This window comes from Lissotriton helveticus, chromosome 1_1 (assembly GCF_964261635.1).
Source record: "Lissotriton helveticus chromosome 1_1, aLisHel1.1, whole genome shotgun sequence".
NCBI lineage: Eukaryota > Metazoa > Chordata > Amphibia > Caudata > Salamandridae > Lissotriton > Lissotriton helveticus.
This window is the reverse complement of record NC_136057.1, coordinates 845,574,659-845,597,985: the sequence shown is the minus strand read 5'-3', so window position 1 is coordinate 845,597,985 and position 23,327 is coordinate 845,574,659. Positions and strand designations below refer to the sequence as shown.

General features: G+C 41.1%; 1 protein-coding gene across 2 annotated transcripts in view; it reads right to left on the bottom strand.

Moving 5' to 3' along the window:
- Positions 1–20,980: 20,980 nt before the first annotated feature.
- Positions 20,981–23,327, bottom strand: part of TXNRD1 (thioredoxin reductase 1) — a 219,407-nt gene continuing 217,060 nt past the window's right edge. Inside the window, exon 17 of one of the 2 annotated variants that reach the window (XM_078675001.1) lies at positions 20,981–22,839. In XM_078675001.1, the coding sequence (XP_078531127.1) occupies positions 22,777–22,839 (63 nt within the window). In that variant the 3' untranslated portion in view covers positions 20,981–22,776. The remainder of the gene's footprint in view (positions 22,840–23,327) is intronic. The other variant, XM_078675009.1, reaches the window with a different exon arrangement.

Below are 23,327 nucleotides of genomic sequence, written 5' to 3'. Positions count from 1 at the left end.
TATCACTGTGCATCCCCGCTTCAACCAATGAATCACTGGATTTGCACCACGATTAATGACCCCACAGTAAAACCAGAGAGATATTAAATAGAAGGAGGAGGAAAAAGTTGCAACACAAACAACATTGGTAGTCTCGGAGAGAGCAACAAATTGCCTATGGTGGAAGGGCAAAATCACAATGAAAAAACCTGGCTCATGGACCCCTTGATTCAAGGATACCCTGATAGGAGGCAGGACAGGCCAAGAATCATAACAGCAAATATACTGTGGTTATGTACGACTATTGGAATCCTGGGTCCAGTGGTATGGATGACATCACACAATCAGCTTGGGAATTGGTTTTGTGGTTCTGACAGCCCCTCCAATGACATCAATAAGACCCTGTATGTCCTTCTGAAGTGATCTGTGGACAGAAAGGACCGGTTGGAATTTTCCTTAGATCTGGATCCCTTTCAAGTTGCTTCTGGTAGCACTACTGAATATCCATCAAAAATATTGTGTGTATATAACAATATTGAGTCAAAAATACTGTATATCATAATATTGAATTTCTATTGCTATATGCCACATTACAGAAGATTGAAAGACATCATATTGAGTATTACATATCGTAAAAAGCATAATATTGATAGAGAAAATGTAAAAATGCACAATATTGACAAGCATATCTTCAAAATGAATACACACAAAAATATAAAAAATAAACTATATTGACAACTAGTATTTAGCGGACAAATTAATAAATAGCAATAAAACTATTAAAAGTACAATAATTACAAACACATACATAAATTCACCTTAATTAGCATTTTCCAAATAAGGAAAAACAGCAAATATCATTTAAATGACCAGTGAAATCAAACCAAAAACTGTAAACCAATGAGAAGACAATCACAATAAAGAAAACTCATGAAATAAATGAAAAAACAAACCCCTTTGTGTCTACCCAAATCCAAACCCCTTCTTGAGTAGAGGGAATGGCCTAATGGCTAGGGCAGTCGATTTCAAATCTGGGGAACCAGGTTCGAGTCTCGACAATTCGGGAACCCGGTTCGAGTCTTGACAATGACGCTCAACATCCTGTGATTCTGGGCAAATCACTTCATCTCCCCGTGTCTACCAAAAATGAATGTGTCCTTGTGTAATGCAACTGGTGTTCGTGTAAAGCGCTCTGACACCTTCAGGTCAAGTTTATGCGATATAACCACCACCCCCGCCCCCCTCCAAAAAAAGAAGGCAGAAACGTGTTACACTGTCCAAAAAACACAGAAAATTCCTAGAAACAGCTAGTAAATATTTAAATATGTTAAAAAACAATTAAACAAACTTCAAAATATATTTCAGCTCAAATTAAAACTAATGATAGATCTCTGTACTATTATCTAGGCCTGCAAAAAAGAAGGGAAACAATACAAAACGTCTTCTACAAAATAAAAGGCCCAAATTACAAAGCAACCAACCCAAAAGAGAAAACAACTGTAAAATGTAAGTAATCTGCATCTAATTAATGTGCTAAATATAAAACAGTATGAAAGCAAAACACTCATAGAACTATATACTTACTGAATTTGTATATTTAAATTAAACATAGATATTAACATGTCCAATGTAGCCACTTTCAATGAGTCACTGAAAGAAAATCCCCTGCTCAAATATCTATTCTACAAATACTGCAAAAACCCTAACACGAAAGAACATACCACTGGACATACACATAATATTACTCAAATGGTTAGTATGAAAGGGCATAACTGCCACTTCTGAGGTGGGAGGTGTCACATGTCCCGAGGAACTGTTTCTTGCAGCTGGGGACATAATTTCCGATGGTACGGATAAGTTTTACTCACTTACTTAGGAGTCATTATCAGGCGTTTCCGATTCAGACCACAGTGAGATCGACAATAGTTTGTCGTTGTCAGGCTCTAGCACTCTAGAAGCACCTGAGACAGCCCTGAAGCGACAGAAATCTCGGATGAATCCTAAGGGGGCTTAAAGTCACAGCGAGATTCAGAAAAATAAGGGAAGGTGTTCAGATGGCTCTGGTCAGAAATGGGACTACTCCCACACGAGGATAATCAGTCCAACAGGATCGACAACCGAACAGATGGAATCTTCCCCTGACGTATTGCAGGCAAAGGGAAGAACAGACTTGAACTCATCTTTGAGTGTGATCTTGGATTCTATAAAAGAACATCGTGCTGAGACTCGGGCAGATGGAAAGTAGGCAAGGCAGGCCTCTAAAAAATTGGAGTGGGCAATATGGAAGGTTGGCAAAACCTGTGTAGAGATTGGTGAACAGTTGAACTGTCTGGAAGAAAGAACAACAGTGGTCGAAAAGGAGCTGTCTGATGTAAAAGAGGAAACTAAAACCCATGATGCTCAGCTCACTGATGCAATGTGGAAGCTGGAGGACATGGAGAACCGTATGAAAGATAAATAACCCCCTCTTCTTAGGGATAAAAGAAGGTTTGGAAAGGGAGGACATTTGTTCTTTCATCATAATCTTCTTAAAGAAGCTTTCCCTGAGCTTACAGGGTGGGAATGGGAATGTGAAGTTCATCGATTCCCTTTCACTAGATACAAAATGTCAGGCAGAGATTCCAATCAACCAAGGAACATCCTGGTCTTTTTTGGAAATGTTATGCTTAGGCAAGCTACATTTGAGAAGGCTCGACCCGAGATCAGAAGACAATATAAAGAATCCTCTTTTTTTGTACGCCCCGATTTTTGGCACATTATCATAGAGCGGAGATGACGACTTCGGCAACTGATTAAGCCCTTCCAGGACGCTGGGTTTGAGGCCTTCTTGCTTGCTCCCGCTAGGTTGAGGACAATTGTAAGAGGGGTGGTCAAGTTCTTTACCTTGGAAATTCAGGCTAGAGAGTACTTAGATCAAGCCTGTTTGGATAAAAGAAATGTCTGAGGCTTCAGTGCATCTGTGGGGTAATTTAAATAAGATTTTGTTGTGAGTAAAAGTCTTATTATGCAGGTGGTTTATGTTTTCTTTTTCTTCTCTTTTTTTCTTTTTCGTCTTCTATCTTTATATGACGGTTTGGCTTGATAAGTACGGAGGGAGTTTGGGGGGAGCTGCGTTGCTCTTTCCTGTCTCCATCACTTAGACCCTTTTGGTCTGGCTGCTTCCAAGGGTAGGGGAGGGAGGGTGGAAGGGAGAACGGGTGCTGGGGTGGGAGGTGTGAGGTGGGGGAACGGGCGGGGGGGTTCAAGGTGGTAATGTGAGGTATAAATTGCAGCCGAAGCATGATGTTTATTATGGGTGTCATTTTATGTGGATACTTAAGGTGAGAGTGCAACTTAGAAAGAAGAATGTACGTTACTGCCTGCTGGGCCAGTACAGTACTTGTATTTATTCAGGCATTGTAATACAGATGGCAATAATTTATTTTTGGAATAATGGCTAATGTTCGCATTGTGTCTATTAATATCTGTGGGCTGAATGACATTGCTAAGAGGAGGAGGATCCAGGAAGATCTCAAGGTACTAAAGGCAGATATTTATTGTTTACCGGAGACCCACATTGCCAGGAGTGATAGTAATTTACTCAAATCCCTGGGGTTGAAGGTAGTGGCTTACACTACAGAAGATGTGAAGACTAAGGGGGTCGCAGTTTTTATAACAAGCAGTGTCATCAACTCAGGCAGGAAAGCTGTTGATAGAAATGACAGATTATTGGAATGCAGGCACACAACTGGTTCTTTTACATTATGTACAGTCTATGTCCCTGTTTTAGATGACCCAGGACTTTTCTGTTTTTTGGCCAATGAATTACTCTCCTGCCTCTCCGTTACTTTTTGCTCTGTACTTATACCCCCTTCTTAGACGTCTGGAGGCCTCCGCAAAAATCATTCCGGTTAGTTTACAAGGTGGGGACACCAAGCTTGTGGCTTATGCCAATGACGTGCCTATTATTTCATGTGTCCCTGATCGTGCAATGTCTGTGGTTGAAAGCATTACTGAAAGTTTTGGGACTCAATCAGGATTTTTATTGAATAAAGCTAAAACGCAGATCGTGATAAATAGATTTGTCATAAGTACAGATAATAGAATTGTAGAAAAAGCGCATTAGGCATTAAAATTACATCAATGATGGAAAGACACAGTGGATTTGAATATCACCCCTACGATGGGAAAAATCAAGAACGATCTCCAAAGATGGGATAACTTGAAATTGTCAATATTAGGGAGATGTAATCTCATTAAAATGATGATTCTGTCAAAACTTTTGTATATCTTTCGTGCGATTCCTTTGGAAATCCATGATTTTTGGTTTAAACAAATAGAGAAGGAGGTAACTAGGTTTATCTGGTGCTATCAAAAGACCAGGAGAGCTAATGTTTTCTATCCCTTCCCAGGGATAGAGGAGGATGGGGGCTCCCGTATTTTAAGTTATATTATTTAGCAGCTTCACTCCCTCCAATATTATTGGCCTCTCTTTGGAGTTAAAGAAAAGGATAGGAAGGGTCCCGGCCATGTGCCGATGATGTATGAGCTACTGATAAGCGCCTGGGCCAATGGCTGTTTCTTGAAATTCTATGAAGCTAGCTACTTTAAGAAAACCCATTTCAAGGTACTGATTGCTGCTTTTTGCAATTGGCAAGGCTTAAGGAAGAAACTTGTGATAGGTAGGTTTAACCGCTATTCTCCCTTAATTGGGAATGGCCAACTGCCAAGGACATTACAAGATACTTGTTTGGCAAGGTGGGGAAAGAGTGGTTTATATAGGATAGGGGACTTGTTAGCTGGGGATCACATAACTTCCTTCGAAGTAGTCAAGGATAGGTTTGGAGTTGGCCCCTGGGATTTTTTTAAATATCTACAGTTGAGAGATTTCCTACTTAAAAAGGCTGGTGGTGCAGCAGTGGTTGGTCAAGTATCTTTGATGGAATTGCTAATTGGTAATGTAAGATCCTCAATCACACAAATATATAGATGCCTGCAGTAAGGAATACCAGATGATTTAGATAGACATAAGCTGAAATGGCAGGACAGGTTAGGGGTTGAGGATTCTTGTTTAATGAGATCATTAGAACTTTGGGATACAATTTTGTGCTCTGCCAATCTGTGGGCTCAACATTTTAAGACCTTATTCGATCTATATATTACACCTGTGAATCTCGTTAAATGGGGAGGTACAGAGGGGACTTCTTGCTTCAGATGTGCAACCTTTGGAGTGGATTTAGTGCATATTTTTGCCACTTGTCCTTGTATAGAATCTATAGGTCATGAAATTTCAGTCTTTTTACAACAGATTCTTAATGAAGATGTTCCTCTGACACCTCAGATGGTGTTATTAGGAGTAAATGATCTAGTTGGTAATAAAGGGGTAGAACTTACTTTCATAGCAATGGCCGTTTTCAGGCTCTGTGTCGCCTCAGCCTGGCTTGATTCACAACCTCCAACCTTCCAGCAGTGAAAGGGACGATTTTTACATATATATAATTTAGAAAAGGCAAACTATGAAAGGAGAGGTAGAAAAGGCAGGATTAAAGGGAATAAGATCTGGGGCCCCCTCGCCTACTGGATTGCGTCTTTATTATAATCTGAAATGTTTCCCTTTAGTTCATAGTGAAAAGTTTGCTACTATATCATGTCATTTTTTAGCTTATTTTTCACTGATTATTGTGTGTAAAGTATTACCTGATGGTTATTTGTCTCTGAAATGAAATTATGGTTTTATGTTTGGATTGTTAGTACATGTAACTAACGCTGCAATTACACCGCTTCTGGCAAAGAAAAAATATACATAAAAAAAAAAAGGAAAGGCCTTAACTGTGATTGACCAAGTTGAGAATACAACTCAGCATAAACACCCTCCAAATATGTCAGACATCGGTCAGAAACATAATTCACACTTAAAAAAGAGAAAACGAAGAATAAAAAGAATTGAAAACCCTGCACTAAACTTTTGCTGAGCTAGACGTCCCTGAACATCTTACTATAATCCGCTCAAAATGAACATTACTGACTCAGGCCTGCAAAAGAAAGAGCTAACTCTCATGTCTCTCCAGGAAGTGAGTTTGTGTGTTCATAACATAAAATCTAGCACCCCACCCCCTAGATCTGTGTTGCGCTGCTTTATTGTCCCTTGGAGCTAATTTCATTTTCCCTCTCCTTCAACAGTTATGTAACCCATTATTTTAAGTGTTCACCTTCCCATGGTCCTGGGAACATAATATAGTCATTCTCATTGTCCATGGTGGACCAAGTTGGTGCACAGCAATTTACACCCTATACCTCTCCTTTCATTCCCTGCTTAAATCCTAGAAAAGTATGACAACAAAACTCTTTCCAATTTTCTGGAAACTAACAGCCAGCTTGATCCTTCACAGTGGGGATGCAGGGCGCAACGTTGCAATGTATCAGCTATTCTTGTGTTAACAGAAGATATTAGAGACATCCTAGATCAAAGCGATACCAACATTCCCATCCTTCTCAACCTTTCTTCAATGTTTGATAAGGTGTCTCATGAAATTGTTATCTCCCGTCTTCGTGGCAAAGCTCTATCCTGATTCAAATATTTCCATTCTGACTGCCCTCAATCAGTCACGCTGCAACCGTGCAATTCTAACCCTCAAATTTCCTCCTTCAGCCTTACTCTATTTAATGCTTCTTCAGTTAGAGACTTTAGTTTTCTCAGATAATACTGCCTCTTCCCAAAACAGATTCTTTACTTGTATGAGTGAGATTGCTAAACTGAGGAAGGCAGTTGCCTTAATTTATATAGTGCTTGCTACCCCTGATGGATGGTTGAAGTGTTTTTTCGGCGAGAAGCACTCTACTCTGGAACCCATACAGTGTTAGTGGGGAATTAGTATAGGGAAATATGAAAGTAATTTGAGTGGTGGATATGTTAGTCAGTTAATTGCAAGAAAATAACATATCTCTCATCTATTCTCTGATACCAAACAAGCAAAATACAACATACAATCAATCAATGCATTTTTAAGCGCACTACTTACCTGTGAGGATCTCCTCAAGGCGCTTGGGGGGGAGGGGTGCTGCTACTTGAGCCAGGTCTTGAGGATTGGTCCTGGGTCTGCCGCTGGTGGGTAGGGAGGGTGTTCCAGGTCTTGGCGGCGAGGAAGGAGAAGGATCTTCCACTGGCGGTCATTCGTTGGATGCGGGGGACAGCGGTGAGGGCGAGGCTGGTGGAGCGGAGCTGGCGGGTGGGGGTGTAGAAGATGAGTCGGCCGTTGAGGTAGGCTGATCCGGTGTTGTGGAGGGCTTTGTGTGCATGGGTGAGTAGCTTGAAGGTGATCCTCTTTTCGACGGGGAGCCAGTGTAGGTCTCTCAGGTGGGGGGTGATGTGGCTGCGGCGAGGGACGTTGAGGACCAGCCGGGCGGAGGCGTTTTGAATGCGTTGCAGTCATCGTAGGTGTTTGGCCTGGATACCTGCATAGAGTGCGTTGCCGTAGTATAGCCTGTTCCTGACGAGGACCTGGGTCACAGTTCTTCTTGTTTCGGTGGGGACCCACTTGTAGATCCTGCGGAGCATGCAGAGGGTGTTGTAGCAGGAGGAGGTGATGATGTTGACCTGCTTTGACATGGAGAGGGAGGAGTCGAGGATGAAACCCAGGTTGTGTGCGTGGTCGGTGGGTATCGGTGCTGTTCCTAGCGTGGTCGGCCACCAGGAGTCGTCCAAAGCTAAGGGGGTGGAGCCGATGATAAGGACCTCCGTCTTGTCCGAGTTCAGCTTCAGTCGGCTGTTCCTCATCCAATCTGCGGCAGCCTTCATTTCCTTGTGGAGGTTGGTTTTGGCGGTTTGTGGGTTCCTGGTGAGGGAGAGAATTAGCTGGGTGTCGTCGGCATAGGAGATGATGTTGAGATCTTGCTGGCGGGCAATGTGGGCGAGGGGGGCCATGTAGATGTTGAACAGCGTCGGGCTGAGGGAAGAGCCCTGTGGTACGCCGCAGATGATGTCGGTGGCTTTGGAGCGGAAGGGGGGGAGACGGACGCTCTGGGTTCTGCCGGGGAGGAAAGAAGTGGTCCAGTCCAGGGCTTTCTCTTCGATTCCGGATTCTTGGAGGCGTGTTTTTAGTGTGTGGTGGCAGACCGTGTCGAAGGCGGCTGACAGGTTCAGAAGGATGAGGGCTGATGTTTCGCCGTTGTCCAGGTGGGCCCTTATGTTGTCTGTGGCGGCGATGAGGGCTGTCTCGGTGCTGAGGTTTCATCCCGAACTGGGATGGGTCCAGGGTGTTGTTGTCTTCGAGGTATTGGGTCAGTTGTGTATTGACGATTTTCTCGATGACCTTCGCCAGGAACGGGAGCAGGGAGATGGGTCGGAAGTTCTTGAGGTCCTTGGGGTCCGCCTTGGGTTTTTGAGGAGGGCGTTGATCTCGGCATGCTTCCATCTTTCCGGGAATGTGGCTGTCTCGAAGGAGGTGTTGATCACTATCCGAAGTTGGGGTGCGATGGCTGCGTCAGCTTTGTTGAATATGTGGTGAGGGCAGGGGTCAGACGGTGATCCTGAGTGGATGGAGTTCATTGCCTTGCAGGTTTCGTTGTTGTTGACGTTGGTCCAGGAGGTCAGGCTGTTGAACTGAACCATTTTTATTTTTATACTTTTTATCTGTTGGTCCAACAGTACTCCTGCTGATACCACAACGTAAGCTCCATCTGCAGTATTGCAAGACTGTGCAAGCTTCACTTGTTGGCTCCTGCATGATCTTACTGTACCACGGCACGAGAGAGAGTCCTGTGGTACAACATAGGTGCCGTACTGGGGCCCAATGAGAGTACTGTGGGACCCACAGCACTTTTCTTTTTAAATTTTGGCCCAAAGGCCGGGTTTTAGGATACTCCTACCCTGTCCACTTATTTGTTAATTAACATAGGACACAGACCCCAAGACCCAGAGTCCTGAAATGATGACCGCAGAATATTGCTCCCGTCAACCAGATTGCTCAGTCCCATGGGGCCAGTACCAGTGCCACGGAACTGAAGGGATCAATAGGAAAAAATCCCTATCAGCTAATCTGAATGCCTATTTTTGTAAATTATCGGTACCACAGCAGTACCATGCTACTTCAATGGGACCAATCATCCGTATATCAATATTTTTCTAAAAAATGGCTGAACGGATTTACTCTAAATCATATAAGGCACAATTTAGGAGTAAAGACTTAGCTTTCTGCAAAATTTGGTGTCATTCTATTCAGCCTGTTTTTGTGTCTCACTTCTCAAAATTCCCTTGTGAAGCTAAGTGGAAAAAAACATGTCTTAGGACCCTCTCTTTAACTCGATCCTTACTTACTAGATCACACCAAACTTATCAAGAACAGCTGCGGTGGATCAATTTAAAAAGAAAAGTTTTGTAATGATTCGTCAAATGGTGCCAAAGTTGTCAGCAAAAATAAAAACCCTCTTCCTATGGAAACTGTGACTTAACATATACCTAAACAGTGGCGATATACACACACAATATGATACCTATTAACCTAGAATTAACTATTAAAACTAGAAAGTATACCATAGTGGGTAAAGTGTTGGACTCTGTGGATTGTGTAGTTACTATTCCCATTATTAACGTTGCAAGTAAAACAAGTGATTTGCAAAAGAGATTAAATTTTTCCTACATACCTGTTGCAGCAAGCATCAATTAACAATTATACACTGTGTGTGTGTGTGTATAATATATATATAAACGCTTGACAAACAAATCTTAAGAGACAAACAGAGCCAACTTCAAATGCGATTCTCCATTCTTCATTTATTTTTGAGCACGGCAGCCATGACGCGTTTCAGCTCACACAGCGGTCTTGTTCACACAGTTTTATGTATATATATATGTTCACTGAAAAAAACATAGGTTTCACCCGTTATAGTTAGTTCAGCTAACTATAACTCGCGCGCCCGCAATGCACTGCTGATGACGTTACATATTACATCACTCATCACATGGTCAGTGACATCAGTGACATCACTGGTGACATCACTGATGACATCATCCACTGAATGTGTGTCTTTCTGAAAAATAAATATTTTTATATATGTATATCTAAAGGTCGATGGAAGAATAAATGGGTAAATAAGTGTCTAAATGGATGTTTTTTTTGTAAATTTCATTGTATAACTGACTTATTAAGTGTATCTTAGTGAATACATGTATTAGCGAGTAATGTTTAAATATGTAAATATCTGTATCAGTGTCTCACTTTGTGTATAAGTGTCTGCATGGGTTGGTGAGTAGCTACACAAGTGTCTATATGCGTTATTAGTTGGTTTTTTGAGTATCAGAATGAGTGTCTGTATGGTTTGGTGGCGGGTATTACTTAGGGCACAGATGCATGAATGACTGACTCACTGTTTGTATGTGTTTTGAAGACAGCATGTGTGCAGGACTGTACGGGTGGATGAATGTGTGTATGGGTGTGCTAGTGAGTGAATGACTGCCTCAATAGCGTCTTTATGAGTAAGTACATATGTTTTAAACTAGTATATGTGAGTATTGATATATATAAGTAAGGAAATATGACAATAACAGATTGAATAAATTCCTGTATAAATAAGTATGTGTTTCTATAACTGATTGTTTAAGAGAGTAAGTATGTGGACGTTTCTGTAAAAGTAAGTGTAGTGGTGTGTGTATAGCTGTATATGCAAACAAATGGATGTTTGACAGTTTATTCGCATGTGTGACTATGTGTGTGAGTAACTGTATGGATAAGTATCGGTGTGTAACAAGATGTATAGGTGTATGAGTACATATGATGAGTGAGTACATGTTTAAGTGACTATATAGAACTGTTGGTGGATGAGTGGATGTGTATGTAGATGTTGGAATTACTGAATAGGTTGTTGTAACTGGTATTGGTATCTCAATTTTCTTGAAATTTGTAGTATCTATTTTTGAATGTTTGTATCAAAGGTTATATTAGGGTGAGAGGAGGTCTGCCACTCTTTCACAAGGATGATGTCATCAGTGATGTCATTTGCGATGTCATCAGTGATGTCATTTGAGATGTCATCAGTGATGTCACTGACCATGTGATGAGTGATGTAATATGTGACATCATCAGCAGTGCATTGCGGGCGCGCGAGTTATAGTTAGCTGAACTAACTATAACGGGGGAATTTCTATGGTTTTGTAGGAGAGAAATCTCCAGCTAACTATAACATGGGTGAAACCTATGGTTTTTTCAGTGAATTTCTAAGGTTTTTTAAATGCTAATTCCTAACTATAACGTGGCTGAAACCTATGGTTTTTACAGTGAATTTCTAGGGTTTTTTAAATGCTAATTCCTAACTATAATGTACATAAAACCTATGTTTTTTTCAGTGAATATATATATGCACTGGAAAACTAAACACCCACTTCCTTTACAAAGAAATGGAAAGTTTGCATCTCTGCAACCTCTCTAATTTTTCACCTTAGTCATCTTCAACTCAATCAACACAACAACCACAAATAGACACACCTACTTGCTACCATTCTTGCCTGAGCTTATCAATTATTCTTCTTTAATTCAAATTCAAAGTGCAGGCCCTTTATTCAGCCTTCTTGGTAACTATTACCCGTGAATAGCAGTGGGTAATTTGCACACTTCTGTCCTTTCTTGCGTCTTTTCTACCACACACTGCAGCAGGTTTACAAGCCCTTTGCGCCACTTTTGCATCATTTTTCGCACGACCTTGTAAATCTTCCCAACTGTGTGTACTTTATGCACTAGCTTTCTTCCTTACATGTGGTACTAGTTTCTCTTGCTCCAACTGCGGAATCCAACTCCCTATCTGTGTAATGACCTGGAAATCCAAAGATCCACTTCACTGACAATGCAGTGGGTAGTTTGCGTCTCTCCAACCTTTCTTATTTTTCACGTTTTTCATCTTCCACTCAATCTACACATCATCCACACATACACACATCTAATTGCTCCATTCCTTAGCTGTGATTATCAACTATTCTTCTATTTTATATTCATATTCAAAGTGCAAGCCATTTATCGAGCCTTTTTGTTGTAACTACTGTTCCAGGAATTCTGCTCATACACAGATCTGTGCATAAAGACTTAGGACCTCAGTGAATTACGGTGTACCAAAACCCACCTTACTACACAAAACCCCTACCAGACCAGCAATCAGTGACTCACTGGTTCTTCGCCCTAGAGCAAAAACACCAATGACTAGTCAACCCAGAACATGCGACTTAGATTACATGAAGTAAAGTGGATAACAAGAACACTCTTTCAATATAGTCTTACACCAGTCCAAAACAAGATGTAAATAAAGACACGTGCAACTTTAAAAAGTTGATTTCTAACTCCATAATCTCATGCACAGTACCTTAGAAAATACAACCAAAAATATTATCAGAAACAAGGTTGTCAGCATTGTTACTATTCTATGAAATACAAACTGAAAAAGCATCCTATAATGCTAAACGTAAACAAATTTAAAATATACCTACATTTCACCCTCCCTACCTAGCAGATTAGTTTATAACTACAGAAAGTCTCAAAGGATTACATGGGCAGACCTATACCTCTGGTACTCAGCAGTAGTGGATCCCATTCAGTGCTCCACAAACTGTCAAGATACGAATGTTCTCCAAATGTGTGTAAATTTGCCTCCACAATGCATTATGAAACGCGCAAGTATCAGAGATGGCCACAGCTGCATATGTATTATGGCTCGAACGTGCGAGGATCATTCTGAATAACAGACACAGTATTCAAGATAACCTTGATGTTCCATGCTCTCACTATACACACAAAACTAGCGAGACAGTTTACAAATCTAGCATACCAAATTATTCTCATATAAAGCAAAATACTCAGCCTTCGCTAAACAATATCACAAGTATGTGTCGTGTGCAAAGCAGAGCAGGAAAGCAAAAATAGCGTGTAAGCTTCTAATAAACCCATGCTAACTTAACAGGGTGTGAGTGCAAGGCTCAGCCCCACGGCACCCGTTCTTGATCAAAGCACGTGATATAAACGTGGGCGAATTAGGAACGCAGAGTCCAAGCCTAAAAAGCAGAGTCAAGTTCACATTTCCAAAAAGAAGTTATTCGCTCTTTGATAGAAAGCAGTAGCTAAATAATAAAGAATACGTAGAAAAATCAAAGAGTCTTAATCCAAGCACAGTATGTAGCAACAGCCTCCAACAGAAAGTCATTGTTCACATCTGAAAACATTTCAGCCATCCAATTCAATAGTGGGAATGAACATACATGTTACTCAACGACCGTAGACTCTATCACCATCGTAGGAAAACTCGGGTCATCTTTTAATGTAACTGCGTGCCAAGAACTCAAGCGCCGCTGCAAAAACATTTCAACGTCCCATTATTCCATGTGTCGCTGCTAAGGCCCTAATCCCGCCGCCAGAACAGAGAATGTCATGAACCACTAAGGGGCTCATCAGCTGGTCATAATCCGCATTGGGAGACACCGTACTGCAGAGACACTAATCCAGGGCCCAGTCGAAATCGCAGCTCAGGCAATGGAACACAGGTTGAACGCATGTGAAAAAGGAAAATCGAAACAATAATCCATAAGCTGCACTCAATGTAGCCAAAGGCAGCACTCCGTAATAGCTAATCATTCGGTTGCGAAGCAGCAACAGCCGGGACATATTGTCGTCTGCTGCAGGATGTGCATCCATATTTATGTAAACAAATTAATAAAAGCACACAGGCAACTAATGCGAGTATTAAGCGCAATCCACCAAAGATGCTGGAAAAAATCGAATGAAAAAAATCCCAAAAAGACACCAAATATACTTTCTACAGAAGTCACAAGACCACTGCTTCTAACTTTAAAAAAGTAAGGTAACCCCGTAGTCAAGGACACGTTAAAGATACTCTAAATTAACTCCCCAAAATTCAAGAGCACGTCTGTATTTAATAAATCATGCACTTCTGTGCGGGTGTTTGCTACATAAAGGATAAATGTAGAGCGACCTCTTTTTGAGACAATAGCGCTCTTATACGACTCATTTGGTTGACTCTGCTTTCAAGGTCGAAATCGACAGCCAGATGGAAACATCCAGCTTCCCATGCAGAGGAGTTAACACAACTTTTTTTTATCAAACCACACGCTCAGTTACCGTAATCATGTAAGCGATGCCTGCTAACATTGCACAACAATCTCCATTATTTCAAAGTCAATAACTCCCGTTTCCAGTAAACTGAACGTTGTTGTGACAGCAGGTGTCAGACTACCTTTCAAAACTCAGTCCAAATTAGGCGCATGTTGTATACAAGAGCCATGCAATTGTATGTGTCTATAAATTAAGGAGTGATCTGGTACTATTGTGCAATCCTCGCCATTCACATAGACTTCTTTTCCCTCCCTCAGACACCTATATGTAAATGGTAAAAACCAAGCTTTATGCAGATAAGCGCTCCCTAAACATCCATATCTGCCTATAGCATAGTATTTCATGCAAACCTCAAACTTAACCAGGTTAAAAAATAACGTTATGATACTGTGGATAAGCCACACACCTGAATTGGATCTCCAATGAGTGACCACTTCTAACCATTCTCATAGCGCGCCCTGTGCTCTGATTTGACAGTGAGAGACTGATCGGACCATAGTTTGTACTGCTAATCATTCTCAGCATACGCTACGAATACCCTTTGACGTTACACGTTGCATCAAAGCTTCCGTGTGACGTCATGTACAGCGCCCCGTACAAAAAAGACGCGAATGTTTTTAATTGTTTAAAAACATATATTCATGTATTTAATGAACATATTAACAGAAGACTTAATCTAGGATAATTATGGAATAAATTTTTTTTAAGTTTTAAAAATCCTATATAACTTCTATATTGTATGAGTGCAGCTGCGTGCCCCTTCGCCTGCTACCCTAGACTCCACCACGCCCAGATCCGGTTTTTAAGCACGCATGATCATCACCACAAAACCATTAGCATGCATATCGCTTTTCCACACATGCTTCTACAACTAGTATGCATTTACCACACATGATAAACGCATAATCTTAATAATGGTTTTTTGTTGACCAACATGTGTTGTAATGGCTGTGGCTTAGGTCCTTCAAATTAGTTTCTAGGTGTACGTGTGACCAAGTCTGATAAGATCGGAGGCCAAGGACAAACACCGTGGTATCTGTGGCATGAAATCTCATCGATTACCGAGAAAATATGCGCAGGGTAAAATGAAAGTAACAGGTATAATAAAAATAACGGAGGAACAATACTAAAATGGCAGTTGGACGGAGTATGTAATCAACGTTTGGCGCCTAAACACTACATTTCAAATAAATATACATACAATATGTTTATTAATATATTACAAAAGAATACCACCGGATGACACACATGACCTGGGAAGAGAAAGCGGCAAATTTAATACCTAAAATCAGGAGAGGTTTGCTTGGCGAACTTGAAGAAAAATTTTAAAAAGTGCACTTGCAAACAAGGTTGCGCATGCGTAGAGAGTACAACTGATGCAGGGGAAAAAAACGGAAAGTTTTACATACTGTCATGGAAATATAGCTCTAAAAATTGCCCCCGGAATTTGCTCCCCGAGACCTAATGAATAAAACGGACTTCTAGTTTCTTTTCCCTTTTCCACCGCATATGAGTACCATACGCGTACGCCGTAATTTTTTATTAAAAAAAAAAAAAATTGACCCTAAAAATCCATGTACGACCCCCTGAGCAAGCCTAGAGAGTCAGGATATTTCTACCCTACACCATTTCCTTATTTCTCAACTTTGTTTTACACTTTTCTTGTGACTCGCTTCTAGCGACGAACAAAATGGCTGCCAACACTTCCTGGTTTGCAGTGTTCACAGACAGTTGACATCCAATCAGCATGCAGCTCGTGCTCGTAATATACAATATGTTTATTAATATATTACAAAAGTATTGCACCGGATGACACACACCACCCGGGAAAAGAAAGCAGCAAATTTAATACCTAAAATCAGGAGAGGTTTGCTTGGCGAACTTGAAGAAAAATTTAAAAAAGTGCACTTGCAAACAAGGTTGCGCATGCGTAGAGAGTACAACTGATGCAGGGGAAAAAAACGGAAAGTTTTACATACTGTCATGGAAATATAGCTCTAAAAATTGCCCCCGGAATTTGCTCCCCGAGACCTAATGAATAAAACGGACTTCTAGTTTCTTTTCCCTTTTCCACCGCATATGAGTACCATACGCGTACGCCGTAATTTTTTATTAAAAAAAAAAAAAATTGACCCTAAAAATCCATGTACGACCCCCTGAGCAAGCCTAGAGAGTCAGGATATTTCTACCCTACACCATTTCCTTATTTCTCAACTTTGTTTTACACTTTTCTTGTGACTCGCTTCTAGCGACGAACAAAATGGCTGCCAACACTTCCTGGTTTGCAGTGTTCACAGACAGTTGACATCCAATCAGCATGCAGCTCGTGCTCGTAATATACAATATGTTTATTAATATATTACAAAAGTATAGCACCGGATGACACACACCACCCGGGAAAAGAAAGCAGCAAATTTAATACCTAAAATCAGGAGAGGTTTGCTTGGCGAACTTGAAGAAAAAGAAAAAAAAGTGCACTTGCAAACAAGGCTCCACATGCGTAGAGAGTACAACTGATGCAGGAAAAAAACCTGAAAAGTTTTACATCCTGTCATAGAAATATAGCTCTAAAAATTGCCCCCGTAATTTGCCCCCCCGGAACCTAATGAACAAAACGGACTTCTCGTTTTTTATCACCTTTTCCACCGCGTACAAGTACTGCACGAGTACCCCGCCATTTTTTATTTTTAAACAAATAAAAATTGAGCCTAAAGATCCATATACCACCCCCCTGACGAAGACTATAGGGTCAGAATGTTTCTACCCTGCCCCCTTTCCTTATTTCTCAACTTTGTTTTACGGTTTTCTTGTGACTCGGCTCTCGCGACAAACAAGATGGCTGCCAACATTTCCTGTTTTGGAGTATTGACAACCAATCAGCATGCAACTCCTGCTCGTAATTGTACGTATTTCCGTATGCTGAGATTTTTCTTTTTTTTTTAAACAAATAAAAAAAGAGCCTAAACATCCATGTACGACCCCCTGAGCAAGCGTAAAGGGTCAGAATGTTTCTAGCCTGCCCCCTTCCCTTATTTCTCAACTTTGTTTTACTGTTTTCTTGTGATTCGGTTCTACCGAGGCACAACATGGCCGCCAACACTTTCTAGTTTCGAGTGTTGACAGACAGTTCACAGCCATGCAGCATGTAGCTCACGCTCGTAATTGAACGGATCTCCTTCCGCGTGTAGAACTCTGTCTCTAGATAGAGCTATAATTTTACTTGTAATTTTCTCAGAAACTACTGAACGGATTTACACCATTTAACAAAAAGCACAATCTGCGAACCAAACTCTACCTCTCTGCCAAATTTGATGTAATTCCGTTCAGCCGTTCGGGCTGTAGCCCTGGCTAAAGGTCCCTATGGAAAATTGCATGGGGAAAACACGTTTTGGGACCCCCTTTTTTCTCGGCCCCAACTTGACGAATCAACCCCACACTTTCAGGGAAGGAGCAGAACCGAGCAGGCCATTTTCTTGGAGAAATTCACGAAGATTCGTCCACCGACGCCAAAGTTATTCCAAATAGAATGTTGTGGATTTCCTATGGAAAGTAGGTCCTAACTATAACTACCTACTGGCGACCGCCAGTAGGTAATATATATATATTCACAAAAAATCCATAGGTTCCAGGAATGTTATAGTTAGGTTAAAAAATGTACACACACAAATCTAGTCTCTGTAACCTTTGTTTTTTTCAGTGAATTTCAACGGTTTTTTAATGGTCTTTCCTAACAATAAAGTCCCTGTAACCTTTGTTTTTTTCAGTGAATTTCTAGAGCATTTTTTAAAGTAAAGAAATATGTAATTGGCATGCGTTAATCCAACTGCCACAGCACACACAGCCTATGCCTATGCACAGCGGAGGTGTGGGCGGAGGGCCTGGTATATGGACAGCCAAACTTAGTCCCCCCTCCACAGTCCAATTTGGGCCCCAGGGACCCCATACTCCCATGCCCAGCCAATAAAGGGTGGGCACCCTGGAGCCACTTTGCTATTGTTGGGAGCCATGGGGGAAACCTAATGCCCCCTCTCCCAGCCAGCTCACTGCCTCCGGCGGTAGCCGGCATTGCTCCCGCATGCAGGGAGCACCCAAAAAAGCTCCTCCTTATGTGTGGGCGCAATTGTTTCATCTGTTTCCCTACCCGCTTCACTGCAGGCAGGGAAACAAATAAAAAGTCTGCTCCAAGTGGGCGGGAGCACTCTCAAAGTTTACAAGTTACAGTTAGGAAATAAAATTTTAATTGTAGAAATTCACTGAAAAATACAAAGATTACCCGTTCTTACTGTTGACCTAACACTGCAAAGGCTCCTTTAAAAATGATACAAAATAGGATGCACTATCTCTTTAATTACTCTAGGCTTGCTAAAGTGGATGTTGGAAATACTTGAACAGTGCATGATAAAAGGAGCCCAGGACCACTAGTTGACACCATTCTGCCAGTGATACATGTGAATCCATGCTCCCCAGTGGGTATCAGTTTCCATATTGCTTTGTCATATACTTCTAATTAGTCTTTCAGCAAATGGATAATAACTATGGGTGGACGTAACTCGCATAATTTGGTGCATCGTAATTATGCAATATTATGCAGAATTAGATGAGTAACATAGCCCAGCGTTTAGAGCTTTTTTCCCAAGGATGCATTTTGAGCTAAAAATAGTGCTAAATGAACAGAACATGAACAGCAACATCCAGCAGCTCTCGCTAATTGGTTGTTCCCGCCCTCTTGCTGTAGGATTTTGTGCCATATTACTTATAATTAAGCGAATGTGCATAATTGCATATCTGTACTTTTGCACCAAAAGTGTAACAAGAAATTACCAAAAGGAATCTGAATATTCTGGCTTAATATACATTTCGCCTTGGCCTGACAATCATGCCAAGGCTGTTTTTTTATTTTTATTTATGGCATTGTGTATACATTAAAATATATTTGCTTTCATTACAGAGCAGTTGTTTCATATTAGAAAAAGCTTGCTCTTTATCTAACTCTTTCAAATCCATAACTCTCAACTAGTTCAATTTCAGGAACAACGCCCCAGACAGTCTATTCACCTCTCCACGCAGCACTCTGGAATCCGGGCCTTGCATTTACATTTCTCCCTCTAAATATGGGTTTATTGATGCCTTTGAGCAGAGGACTAAAAATAGAACTTTCTTCTTTAATTTCACAAAGTGAAAAGTTCTCTACTTGATGGGCATACTAAAATACACATAATGTAATCCAAAAAGAAATAAAGAAAAGTTTACTCACTAGTGTTCACAAGTGCATTTTCTATGAGTGCACTCACCTTGTGTATTTTGGATTGAATAATACGTGGATCTAAACGTCAATGCTTTCTTTTCCCTGATTAGCGTGTCACTGTCATGTTCCATTATTTGTGTATTTATTGTTGCTTTGTGTTTGTTCTGCTGGAAGTTCACATCTCCTTCTTGATGATTTAAATGATAAGAATGAGTGCTTCTAAACACAAAGCAATAATTGAACCCTGAATGCAGCGCTGAATGTTAAGTCTACGTTTAGGTCTAGGCGCTATAACTTAGTGAGTGTTGTTCAAGGCACTGAATGTCTGTTTTAAGCAATTCATAGCCTGGTAGAAGCTAACTTAAATGTTGTACGTCTGTCTCAAACTTAGAAAAGGTGTGGATATTTAAAGACGCAGACCAAGCCCGGGCAACACCTATTGGTGTTGCCAGGGCTTGTTCTAAAGTTAAGTCCTAAATCGTTTCTATGGAGAGTGTCAAAGGGAACAATCCAAAACGTGGATAAAGTCACGGGAAATTATTGGCGGGGCATTGCTGGAACAGTTATAATTCTATATCCACCCAATTTTGTGTAGGAAAACTGGCTACGCATACTCACAAACTGACCCATTTCTAAAGGAGATTTAAGGAACATCCAGCTAATAAAAATAATGAATCAATGAGTGTGTGATGAAAGATTCCACTCTTTTCTGTTTTCGAGGAGGAAGACAGGCTGAAACGCCATGACCCAGTGACGAGTGCGTGTTACGAAAGTCACCTATCACAGTGACGTGATGAAACCTTTTGATTCTGGGAATATACTATATGAATTGATGAAATTTTGACGTGTTTTAGGAGACTGGTCATCTGCCTGTACCTGTGGGAGATTATTTGAAAGCTTTCTGTATGAATACGTGTACACCAATGGATTGCTGCCTCACAGGTTTTTATAAAGTATAGCGTTGTGATGATCCTGGGAGTAAAATGAGCAATACAAAGATTCATGTGTTGTAAAATTTGCCCTGAAGAAGCCCCCTCTTTTGGGGCAAAACGCGTTGGCTGTATTCTACTTTCACCAGTGGTTTGAGAAGCCATTAAAGGATCACCAGTTGAATTTATTGAAGAGTCGTGATCAAGTCTTGTGTTGTGCATTTATGCTTTGATAACATTTGTGTTGCCTCTCTGTGCTTTTGGTATTGCTTTGTAATTGTTGGGTCCAGTGGCAGTGGACTACAGAGGTGGGATACGTAACTTTGAGCAGATTTACATTTTGTGTATAACGTGGTGGTGCGGCTCTTAAGTATCCCTTTCTGCCGTTTCTCTCCTTTTTCCATTTCTTTTCTGGGATAGGCCTGTGTTGGCTCACACTGCCAAAACAGCCAAAATCCGGTTCTGAATGCAGCTGATCTTTTTCAAGTGAAGGGGAACACAATACAGAAGGCACTAAAAATGATGCATATATATATGCACACCAATGCGCACACATCCAGACACAGATTTCGATAAATAGCTGTACATATACAGGGTCTCAACTGCTTTATTGAAAGTTATCACTAATGATCCGCATCGATGTATGGTTGTTTATTTAAATATGTTGCTCTATAGCCAAACATTCCAACTTCACCTCAATGTCTCACAAACTTTGTCACAAACGTCTGACAGACTTCATCACAGGCTGTTTTTCACATAGGAGGAATTTATTTTCAAGTTCAAATGTCGTCATATCCATGTTGATTTAATCATTATTGGTAATAAATACATGTAAAAAAAAGGTTTCAGTGAGTTTTAGTGCCATTGCAATAATCCTGCTCCTCCCTCGCCCCCATCTCCTCCAGGAACTGCCCTGAGCTTCTGAAATAAAGACCATGGCAACATTACAACCCCAACTCTATCCAATAAAGTGCTGTTGGCAATTACTGTGGTATAAGCCACCATGGTGGTTATTTACTAACTACAAATACTCACATAAATAATATAATTTTTAATGAATCAATACAGCTTGTTCTACTTAGAAAATACAAGTAACAGGAACATTGGCGAGCTTACATTAAATAAATATTTGTTTTTACTTCAACAAATAGACTTGCACTGCAAGAATAGGAGGATCACCCAGACCAGCCGCTTCGCGGATCTTGATCGAATGAACAATAGCCACACAAAAACAACAATGTAGAAAAGGCAAAGGAATACAGGCATAACCAGGACACAATACCTAAAGGCTTTAAAAAATCTCTCTGGGCTCACGCGCACTGCCACAGAGCACAGGACATTGCATGAGTCCACCATTCATTAGGGTGGCTCGACCAGTTCCAGATATGAAGAAGCTATGTATGAGAGGGCTGGCCCATGCAAAGCAAAGCCTAAAGGACCCTGAAAAGAGTCTGTCTTTTGTGTGCTCTCAGACTTCACTGAAGATGTCTGTAGCCAGACCTAAAATGCGTGCCTAGTGGCAAACAGGAAGCGGAGCCTCTGCTGGTGCATCAAGCAGAGACGTGGGCAAACTCGACCGGCCAGGAAGGCCTGGTCTTCTATTTATGGCTAAATGCCTATAAAATGCTTCTCTGCCAAATTGGACTCTTTTAGAACTTTAAGACCCACTGTGTGGATTTGTTTAAATGTCTGCAGAGGTCCTTCTTATGTATGATTTAAATTTGCTGACTTTTGAGCTTATCTCCCGATTAAAAAAACTTTTTGAACTAAAAAGTCACATGAATGAGCACCAGAGTCTCGGCTTGGCTGTGAGGACAGCAGAACATTTGGCATGTATACATTGTTGTTGCACCAGCCTGACTGTTCCTCTCCATGGCAATTCAAATGTGCATGTTCGTTTGTGACACTCACTGTGTGACAAGTGACTCAATATCACACTCAATGTAACAGCAAAGGTCCCAAGCAAACTCCTCTCGACTGACCGGTCCCTTTGGCGGAAAAATACATGTGCAGGTGCTCAGGATCAACAACTAGTTCAGGCTTCATCCTTAAGGTCATTGTTGATGTGAGCTCAACATTGCAGCAAAATTGTCCATCACAAATTTTCAGTGGCCATATGTGTACGTACAGTTACCACCTAGCTCTAAAGTCGGTGACAACAGTATAGCGTTGTGTCTGTAAAAGTAAGTAAGGAAAATCTTCACAGAAGGTTCTTTCCAAACTTTGCCGGCAATACTTCAGTCCAAGCCCACCTAGAAAGGCTTTGGGCTTCGACATCATGGATGCACCGAGAGGTGCCTTGCCAGCTGCAGCTTGGTGTGCAGGCCATATCCCCGCTGTCGTCACTGTTGCTCTGTTTTCATCGCAGTTGACTGAAGGACCCCAGCATGTGGTTTTCAGTTCCAGTAACACAGAAGTTTTTATGTTAGTGATTCACATCTTTGAGCTGTGGGATCTTACGATGAAGAAGGTGGCAGGGCTCCATCAAAATGTCAACTAGGGTGACAAAAATCAAAGTCTAGGGCAACAGCAGGGTTTAACCTCAGCATCCTGACTGGACGAGCTCCTCTCCAGAGCTCTTGGTCACAGAGAGGGTGGTGAACACCTGTAAATAAAAATAAATAATACATTTAGAGAAGACAGAATCATACAGATAAGTAACAGTTATAGCTGTTGTGCACCCAATTAGCTGATAAAATTACAACCATTTATATCCCTATTATTAGTGTATTACTATTATTATTACAGCTGTTAATACCATCATTATTATTTTTGTCTTTAGTATAAATATTGCTACATTTGAATGATATTACTAGCATCATGGTACTGTTGAGGTTCTTTTGTAGTGATACATTGGATCAATGGGCTGTGTTAGCATTGCAGGGGGATGCAGGTTGTATAGAACATTATACAAAATAGTGTGCTCGTTGGTGCCAATGCCAGTTATTGGACAGTGTTACAAATTAGCAACCTAGGGCCCGATTACGAATTTGGCGGTGTGGCGCCGGGCCCGCCCTGCCGCCTTACTGCCAAACCCATGGTGAGGCCGCTCACCAGATTATGAGTTAAACTTGTGAGTGGCAGGCCTTTTTT